This window comes from Myotis davidii, unplaced genomic scaffold (assembly GCF_000327345.1).
Source record: "Myotis davidii unplaced genomic scaffold, ASM32734v1 scaffold37, whole genome shotgun sequence".
Classification (NCBI taxonomy): Eukaryota; Metazoa; Chordata; class Mammalia; order Chiroptera; family Vespertilionidae; genus Myotis; species Myotis davidii.
Genome location: NW_006289395.1, coordinates 4396847 through 4407435, shown reverse-complemented (window position 1 = coordinate 4407435; position 10589 = coordinate 4396847). Strand labels below are relative to the sequence as shown.

The 10589-nt window shown below is 36.0% G+C and overlaps 1 protein-coding gene across 1 annotated transcript in view; it reads right to left on the bottom strand.

Moving 5' to 3' along the window:
* MAP2K4 (mitogen-activated protein kinase kinase 4) overlaps positions 1–10589 on the bottom strand; it is a 95296-nt gene that overhangs the window by 24377 nt on the left and 60330 nt on the right. Inside the window, exons 5-6 of the mRNA XM_015562598.1 lie at positions 3697–3816; positions 1424–1475 (exon numbers count right to left, since the gene is read on the bottom strand). Of these exons, the coding sequence (XP_015418084.1) occupies positions 1424–1475; positions 3697–3816 (172 nt within the window). The remainder of the gene's footprint in view (positions 1–1423; positions 1476–3696; positions 3817–10589) is intronic.

Here is a 10589-nt window from a genome sequence, read left to right as displayed (position 1 = left end):
ACCGCTAGGACTGGCCGGGGGCTATGATGTGCACTGACCACCAGTGGGCAGACACTCAACGCAGGATCTGCCCCCTGGTGGTCAGTGTGCTCCCACAGCCAACCTCCCGCAGCGGGCCAACCTCCTGCAGTCCCTCCCCGGCCAGCCGGACAAATTTTTGTGCACCGGGCCTCTAGTATATAAGCCTAAGCAACCGTTGCAACTGTTGCAACCGCTAGGACTGGCCGGTGGCTATGATGTGCACTGACCACCAGTGGGCAGACACTCAACGCAGGATCTGCCCCCTGGTGGTCAGTGTGCTCCCACAGCCAACCTCCCGCAGCGGGCCAACCTCCTGCAGTCCCTCCCCTGGGCCAGCCGGTCCCAATCGGCCCCCATTGCTGGCCATGCCGAGGGACCCCACCTGTGCATGAATTCGTGCACCGGGCCTCTAGTACTCTCATAACTGCAGAACACAGCAAAAAGGGAGAGAAAAACCCCAAAACAAGAACAAGATGAACTATGAGAGGAACAAAATAATTTTTTTAGGGACCTAATACTACATGATTTTAGGCCAAAAGGAAATTAGGGGCCTACCTAATATTATTTTAACATAAAATAATGAAGAAAAAATCATTATTTTATGTTAAAAATATCAGGTAGGCAAAAATAAATGAATTATTTTGATGTTCAAGGTTAACTAATTTCTGGACCAGGGTCGACCTCAAACTAAAATTACTTAAATAAATGTCCCAATTACTAATTTCTCTAACCACTAGAAACTATGATACTTAGAATTCAAGGTTTTGCACTTCTCTGAATATGACCTTTGACTTTCCTACTTATTTACTATCAGTATGAATTACATACTGTCACATATTGTCTTAGGTCTGTCATGATACCAGAGCAACTATTTAGCCTATGTGCTGAATTAAACTCGGGATTCCCACTGTCATGCAATAGATCTACATCAAATGTTTAAAATTTTTGAATGTGTGTTTAATAAGGACAAGATCACTATTCTCACAAATACAAATGCTTTATAGCAATTCCAATTAAAGGAATCTCTGATTGCAGCACTTCACAGGGACAGTAGTGTGCCTGTAACACACTAGGCAGTTACCCTCTGATTCTCCTTTGACTGCCCACAGGACCACCTTCACGCCTTAGTAGTATACAAGAGAAACACTAATTATCTATCGGCAAATGAATAATAACTTTTCAACTAAGAATAATAAGAATTTACTGCAAAATCTCCTTCAATTACTAAGCCCAACATATTAATACGGTAGACTAAAATTTATAGACCCCCAAAGGGAAAAAACCCTAATAGTGAAGTTTTAGGATACATATAGTAGGTTTTGCTTGAAAGTGGCACTGTAATTTTCAATATTTTTTCCCTATTAAGGAATAGTTGTTCTATAAAAAATAATTCTGTACCCACCTCTGTGAATGATTTTCAAGTTTTCCTTTAAGTGGTTTAGTGCTTTCACAGTCTGTGGAGAAAAAGCAGAGATGGGATGAACAATTTCCTTTTAATCAAACAGCACAACAGTTTATCTTAAGTAACAGCCCACATTGCCCACTGCATTCTTCTAAGCTTAATGTTTCAAGATCCTGTGCAATTTTTGTTAACTGAAGATGCTGAATGTTGATTTTAAATTTAAACACTTAGCTGCCCTGACAGCTAAAAAGAAAACCCTGTAACTTACAATTTTTTAGTAAGTCATTAACAAGTTGTATAATATTTCTTATATCTTCAAACTCTTCAAGAATAGAAATATGTAGTATAAGAAAAGTCCAACAGGCTGGATCCATTATCAACCCTGACTTAGTTATGTTCTTCCAAAGTCTCAGTTTCTCACAATCATTCACCCTCATTGGGTGCTGAGCCTTCAAAGTAACTTTTGCAGAGCCATGTGTCTCTAATGTCTCAGTCAGGCTTGCGAGTTCATAGAGTTATTAATTAGCAAGAAGAGATTAATTGACCTGGCTGGGTGGCTCAATTGGTTGGAGCGCCATCCCAAAGGTTGTGAGTTTAATTCCCATTCAGGGCACATGCCTAGGTTGGGAGTTCAATCTCCAGTCTGGTAGCAAACAGGAAGGCAACTGACCAATGTTTCTCTCACATCAAAGTTTCTCTCTCTCTCATTCTAAAAATCAATGAGCATATCCACAGGTAAGAATTTAAAAAGAGAGATTTAAATCAAAGTAATTTTAAATGTTGTGCTTAATATACAAGGTGATCACCAAGACTAGAAACATAGGCAAATATATAATACATTATTTATTAATATACATATACTACACATATTTCATTATACAATAAAATAATTTTATCTATGTTTTCTAATTTCATAATCACCTTGTACAGTGGTTAAAAACAAGATTCTGGGATTAGGCTGCCTGGGCTTAAGTCATTTACCAGTTAAAATTATGTAAACTTCAAAGCAAATTAATTGCTCAATCTCTCCATATTTCAGATCTGTCATCTGTAAACAAGTTACACTATTTACCATAGAGAGTTGCTATGAAGATAAAATGTCATAAGATCTTGGCCTGATATAAATAAACATTCAATAATCACTAGCTGTTTTCATTATGCTACTATTGTTTCTATGAATACTAACAAATTCCAAGATAATATTGGCTATGGTATATTGGAGAGAGATGACTAAATTGATCAATATAAAATTTCCTACACCCGTCAGAATAATTAACAAGTTTCTAGTAAAACTCTGCTTCTTTTTATAAAATATATGTAAGGGTATATATCTTAACATTTAGCTAATTAAACATTTAATTTTAAGCATTAAATAAGCTAAATAACTTAAAACATTAACAAGAGACCTGTAATTTTTAAACTAATGTTTAAACTAACATTAAACATTAATGATTAAGTAGGATAAAATGCAATGGACAAACAACCTATGCTGGATATTGAGGATGCAGGAAAGGGAGAGTAGAGAAATTAAATGCAACTAGGTATCTTACAGCTTCCTATAAAATTTAGTTGACATATCCACTAAGCCAGATTGTGATCAGTCTCAGGGGTTTCTAAGAATCTTATTAATTTTACGCTATCACAGAAAATTATTTTCGGAAAAAATAATTATGAACCACCTTTGTCAACTAAAAGATTCAAAGCAAGAAAGGATATAATCATGACCCCACTTTCAAGACTATAAAAACATAAGTAAAAAAGTACCTCTTTTCGTTTTGGTATTCAGGTAAAAGTGAATTGACCAAATAAGCAATAATGCTGGTTACTGAAATTGCTGGTCAAAAATTTAAATAGTTTAGTCTGCATAGCCCAACTCTTAAACCACGAAGAGTTTTAAACAAGAGACTTCAAGGATGCTGTTGTGATTCTGATTAATTTAGGCATAAGGATGATAATACATATTTAAAACATATTAAAAATAGTTAAACCAACAGTGGAAAAGGGAACAGAAAATTGCTTGTTCTAATCTTACTGACAGCACAATCTATTGTGGTTGATTGTGATTCTGTACTACAGACCACATTTTGAAAATAGTTCTTTATGATTGTGTCAGTTACCCCAAAGAAGTGGTTCAGTCTCTGTCCCTTTACCAGTGATCCTCCAGGAAAGTCAGTAAAATTCTGTGAAGGATATCTGGGCATGTGCATTCAAATGCCAGCAGCATCTTTACATGAGCACATAGAGAATGAACAATTTGAAAACCAGGTACTTACTGCTAAAGTGATTTTGCCTAAAATTTCTTCTGGAATAACATCATCTAATACACTATATACATATTTGTAAAACTTATCAAACGAGGTAGACATGAGTTCCATACAGATCCAACAGTCACCCTATAAAATAACAAATATGTTACTCTTATACATCATATTATGTTACATTTTTTCCTTCACTTAAAACAGAAATACAATTAACAAAAAAGCAATCTTCATTTAAAAAAAAATCTTGTAGAAGTTTTTGGTTCCTTATTAAAGCTCTGGACAGAGCATTCTCCTCATGCTTAAACACAAACTGATTTGCCCAATTTTCCCCTCTTAACTGTAAAGGCAGGAACAGTCTTACATAGAAAACTTTTGAGCTCTATACGAATTTCAAAGATTGCCATAATTAAATATACAAATAGAAAACGTGGAAAACTGTTCATTCTCACTAATAGATTACAGTTACCTTGATATACTATAAAAACTTCTTAATAAGTAAATAAAATAAAAGAGAGACAGAAGAAAATACATAAAGCAAACCCAATGCCTCAAAAGTTATTGCTCAAATGCACCTTCTCTGGAGCAGTTTACAAGTCATCCCACTCTCAGCAAGCCCTTGCCTTGCCTTGCTGTTCTTTGAATGACCCGTATCATCTTTTAATATAAAATATAACTTATTTATTTTATTATGTTTTTCATCTACATTTCCTACACTCCACCAGGACAGGGGCTCAATGAACATTCCTTAAATGAATGAATGCTGGCTATAATTAAACTGAATCGTTCAAAAACTGATGGCAGCATTATAGAGGGTTTTAAAACAGTCTGAAGGCAACTGGACAATAAAGCAAGAGAAATAAAAGTATTTATACCCTTTGACAGAATTATGACTGGGATCTAACTTAAAGAAACAGTCCAGAAATTACAAAAACAAAAACAAACTAGAAACCACTGAACTATCCCACAAGAGGAAATGGTACATCATTGAAGGAATTATCTAAAATTAAATTATTTTAAAATGATACAGTTCATGAGAGGTATGCATGAGCAAAATGCAGACCCTAAGTAATACCATGACTATAACACTACTAGAGGCCCGGTGCACGGATCCATGCACCAGTGGGGGCCCTCAGCCTGGCCTGCAGGGATCGGGCTGAAACCAGCTCTCTGACATTCCCCAAGGGGTCCTGAATTGTGAGAGGGCACAGGCCAGGCTGTGCGCCAGGCCTCTAAGATGCATATAAGATCTTTGGTTAATCTCTTCCCGCCCTCCCCTCTCCCCAGTTCCCTCTGAGATTCATCAGTCTGTTCCATGTTTCCATGCCTGTGGTTTCCGCTCCTGCACTGAGGACCTGCCCCCTACCAGTTGGATGGTCACTTAGGCTTTTATATATATATATAGATAGATAAAAGTATTTGCACACATGAACAAGTACTACAAAGTACCTTATAAGAGTGAAAACAACTATCAGGATGATACAAAAATATATTTTAAAAAATAAAAATAAATAAAAATTATTTTGTATGTTGTCACTAATCTATGGATCCAGCTGTACCCTCTGAAACTTCCCACCTCTAATCTTCCCCTCATACCTGACCTATGATCGAGATAAGGGTTCCTAAAGACAAAATCTAGATAAAACTAATAACATACTTATGTATCACCAGTAACCACTTAGAAAAATGTTTACAGAGACACCACTAACAATAAAAAGAAAACCTATAAAGCACCTAAGAATATATCTAACAAAAGAAGCAAAACGTTTACAAAAACAAGTATGAAATATTACTAAAGGACATAACAATCTGGCTAAATACAGAGGAAAAGCATGCTTACAAATGTGAAGACTCAAATCATAAAGATGCCAAATTCCCCTCCAAAGTAACCTAAGAATTTAGTTAGATTCTAATCAAAATTATCATGCACCAGGACAAGCTTATCCTAAAACTTATGTAGAAAAGTAGAGCCAACCATAGCTCACACAATTTTTAAAAAGGAGGATTGATCTACTAGCAAAGACCTTAATATAAAGCGTTCACAATAAAAGATGGTGTATTAATATGGGGGGAGGGTAAATATGCCAGTGGATCAGATTAAAAACCCGTGCACCTAGGCAATTTGATTTATGACAGATGTAGCAAAGCAAGCAGCGACTAAAGGATGGACTATTCCATGAATGCTGCTGAGACCAGTAGCCTTCTATATACAAAAATGTTAAATTAGGTCATTACGTCAAGTTATTCACAAACAAAAATACAAAAACTCCCAAATGCAACTTTTAAAAAGCAAACGTTTAAAACATTTTTGTTTTGAAAGTCTAAGACTTCAGAATGGGGAAAAAATTTCTTCCCATACACATACATACGTGAAAAGAATAAATCAAAAAGAGTAAGACCTGTCAGCTTTAACTCCACTATAACGAATATTTTTGTATGATAACGGATACCATACCAAAAGTTCAAAACTAAGACAAGAACATCTATTTGGATGTAAAGAAACAAAGGATACTCTGGATAATACAGCATATGCTAAATTTATTATGAACAGACAAAACTAAATAGAATGGCAAAGGTATATGAAGAGGCAAGTCACAGAAAAGAAAACTTGAACACACAAGTAAAAAATTCTGTACTTCACCAGTGATCAGGTAAATGTAATTTTAAAAGTGAGATACCACTTCAAAGCCACCTGACTGCCCAAACTGAAACCTTTAATAGTACAGATACTAGCAATGAGACCTGTGACAATAAATGCACATGGCCTACCCAACATGCCACCCTTTGTTCTATACAATGTGCCCAGATAAAACTACACATCCGTCCTCCATGTAAAGTAGGGCGGCCAATGAAATGTCAGCGCAAAGGGCTGCTGATTCCAGGGCAGCCCTTTTAGTTCTTCCTGCTTCTCTTCCCACCTGTGGCCATGACAGCTGCACTCTAGGCGTCAACTTGGACCATGAGGCGATCTTAACCATGAAAACCACACACTAGGTAAGCCACTATGAGTCTCCACTGTTGACAACTGAGTTCAATTCCTGACAGAGAAATTATCATTCTGACTAGTAGGAATATAAGTTAGGATAACATAGAAATACGACAACATCCACTAAAGTTGAAGATCTTCATTATCATTTAACCTAGCAACTAGATTTCTAGGTATGGATTCTACAGAATCTGTAACCTAAGTTGTCAAGGAAACATGCAAAAGGAAGTTCATTTTTACTTTTATAATTGCAAAAAATTAGAAACTACCAACATTAAAATTACTAAACATTTAAAAAGTGGTATATTTATTCATCAGAATATTACATAGCTGTTCAAATAAATTAACCAAATCTATACAGGATGGGGCAAAAGTAGGTTTACAGTTGTTCATAGGGGAAATAATACAATAAATAACACAAGAATAAACTCTGTTTTGTGTACTCACAACTGCAAACCTATTTTGCCCTACCCTGTATAAGCTCTATTTGCAGGGACAAATTTTGAATACTATGATGATTCCATCTAGGTAAACTTGGAAAATACATAAAGCAATACTATGTATTACTTAGGAGGGAAATACATATATGAAAAGCCTAAATAAAAACAAGTTGACGGAAGCATTAATTTCAAGATAGTGTTTAGATTGGGAGATTAAAAGGGGAAATGGGATGGGGACTTCTATTGTATCTATAATTTAAACACAAATAAAGAGCAAATAAGCCAAAATGTTAATCTGTGATGTGGCTACACTGCTATTCCCTGCAATTTTCTGTATGTTTGAAATATTTCATAGTTTTTAAAAAAGTAAGAACTACCATAAGAAACGAGCACAATAAACCAAAATAAGTAGAAAAAAAGAAAAGAAGTGACCAGAATAAAAAATTTAAATAAGAAAATAGAAAAATACAGAAAATTAATGTAACTGAATGTTGAATCACTTAAAGATGAATAAATATGAGCCGGGCGGGTGTGGCTCAGTGGTTCAACACTAACTGACCTATAAACCTAAAAGGAAGTCACGACCGATTCCAGATCAGAGCACATGCCCGGGGTTGTGGGGGTTATGCAGGAGGTAGCTGACCAATAATTCTCTTTCATCACTGATGTTTCTAACTCTAACTCTCTCTTCCTCTCTGAAATCAATAAAAATAAATTTTTAAAATAAAATAAAAATAAATTTGATAAACCTCTAGCCAGACTAATCAGGAAAAAATAGAGAAGGTGCAAATTACCTACATCATGAATGAGAGGAGAGGGAGGAAACATCACAATAGATTCTACAAATATTAAGATGATAGTAAAGGACTATCATAAATAATTCTTTGCCAATTACTGTGACAATTTAGATGAAAGGGTCAAATTTCTTCAAGTAAATTTACCACCCAAGATCACTCTAGAAGAAACAGATACCTTGAATAGAATTCTATCTTTGAAAGAAATTGATTTGTAGTTGAACATCTTCCCACACAAAAAACTCCATGTTCAAATGGCTTCATTGGTGATTTCTATCAAATATTTACAGAAGAAATAATACCAATTCCATAAATTCTTCCAGAAAACTGAAAATGGGGTAATATTTCCCAACTCATTCTATAAGGCTAGCATTACACTGATACAAAGCAAAAAAATAAAACCATTATAAGAAAATTACAGATGAATATCTCTCATGGCATGCATATAAAACTTCTAAATAAAATTTTAGAAAATTTAACAATATATAAAAAAAATAATACATACTAATCATGTGGTTTTAGCCCAGAAAAACAAGGCTGGTTTAACATTTGAAAAGCAATCCATGTAACTTACCATATTTTAAAAAGAAAAATTTAGCAATCACCTCAAGAATGTATAAAAACAATTTGACAAAACTCTAATATCCATTCCTGAAAAAAACTCTCAACAAACTAGTAACAGAAGGGAACTTCTTCAGCCAGATAAAGAACATCTATGAAAAACCTACAGCTAACATAATTAATGGTGAAAGGCTGAATGCTTCCCTCCTAAGATCAGAAACATAACAAAGATGTCCACTCTCACCATTTCTATCCAATAGCAGTGCACCAGAGGATCTAGCTAGTGCAATAAGAAATGAAAGAAAAAGAACAAAACAACAACAAAAATGGAGGTAGGGAGGAAGGGAGTGAAGGAAGAAAAAAGAAAAGAGAGAGAGAGAGAGAGAGAGAGAGAGAGAGAGAGAGAGAGAGAGAGAGAGAGAGACCCAAATTGGAAAGACAGAAATAAAGGCTCTTTATTCACAGATGACAGGATAATCTAGGTAGAAAATGTGATAAAATTTACAAAAAGCTTCCAAAATTCATTGAGTTTAATAAGGTTCCACTACACAAGATTAAAAAAACAACAAAAAAAAACAAGAATAGAGACAGAGAGATCCATGTGAGAGAGACACATCAATACGTTGCCTCCCACAGGCACCTCAACCCAGGTGGGGATGGAACCTGCAACCCAGGTACGGAGCCCTTGATTGGGAATTGAACCCCAGACTCTTCAGTGTGTGGGGTGATGCACTAATCGCTGAGCACACCAGCCAAGATGCCAGCTTTTTTTTTTCTTTTTCCTTTCCTTTCCTTTCTTTTCTCTTTCCTTTCCTTCTCTTTTTCTTTCTTTTTTTTTTTTGTCCAAGGGAACAGCATCCCACGCAAAGGTAATAGCTAGTATGAAGTCATAAGAACCTGACTGAGCTTGGCTTACCTGTTCCTATCTGTTTAGGAATGGAAAGAAGGTTGCTGTCTGCTGTTGCTGGAACACAGTAGGCAAAGAGCAGAACCATAAAGGAGACATAAACAGCAATCAGATAGTGGGAAGCTTTGCAAGTAAAGTGCAAAGTTTATTCTCAGTGCAATTCTCCGGGGTCAGGGTACCTGATTTACCATTTAAAATCACTCTGCTGCATGGGGAATGAACATAGAGGGGCAGGACTGGATATGGAAAGACTGGTTACCAGGGGTGGGCAAACTTTTTGACTCAAGGGCCACAATGGGTTCTTAAACTGGACCGGAGGGCCGGAACAAAAGCATGGATGGAGTGTTTGTGTGAACTAATATAAATTCAAAGTAAACATCATTACATAAAAGGGTACGGTCTTTTTTTTTTTTTTTTAGTTTTATTCATTTCAAACGGGCAGGATTCAGCCCGCGGGCCGTAGTTTGCCCCCAGCTGGGTTAGACTGTGGCTTGGGCCAAAATTATAGCAGTGAGATGGCAAGGAAGGCCACAGTAGGTATTAGGTTATATTTTGGAGGTAGAGCCAGTAGAACTTACTGACTGGAATGTAAGGAAATAAGAGGAATCAAGATAACTCCTGACCTGTTGGCCTATGTACTTAGGCTGATATGACCAATTGTGGAGATAAATCCTAGGGGTGATGAGGGTTTGGGAAGTGAGGTAGTAAGTTGAGAGTTCTCAATTTGTGCTCATCTTAATTTTGAGTTGCCTATCAAATATCCAAATGGAGATATTGGTTAGGCAGTTGTATGAGCCTAGAGTTCAGGGGAGAAGTCAGGGTTGGAGATATAAATTCGGGGAAAAACAAAAACAAACAAAACAAGAATCAATTGTAAGCTACCTAGGAATAAACTTAACTAAAGAGGTAAAAGACCTCTACTCAGAAAACTACAGGACGTTGAAAAAAGATATAGAGGAAGACATAAACAGATGGAAGAACATACCGTGTTCATGGATTGGTAGAATCAACATCATTAAAATGTCCATACTACCCAAAGCAATCTATAAATTCAACGCACTTCCCATTAAAATACCAACGGCATTTTTCACAGACCTAGAACGAACTCTCCAAAAATTCATCTGGAATAAAAAAAGACCCAGAATAGCTGCAGCAATCCTGAGAAAGAACAAAGTAGGTGGGATCTCAATACCAGATATCAAGCTGAATTACAAAGCCAA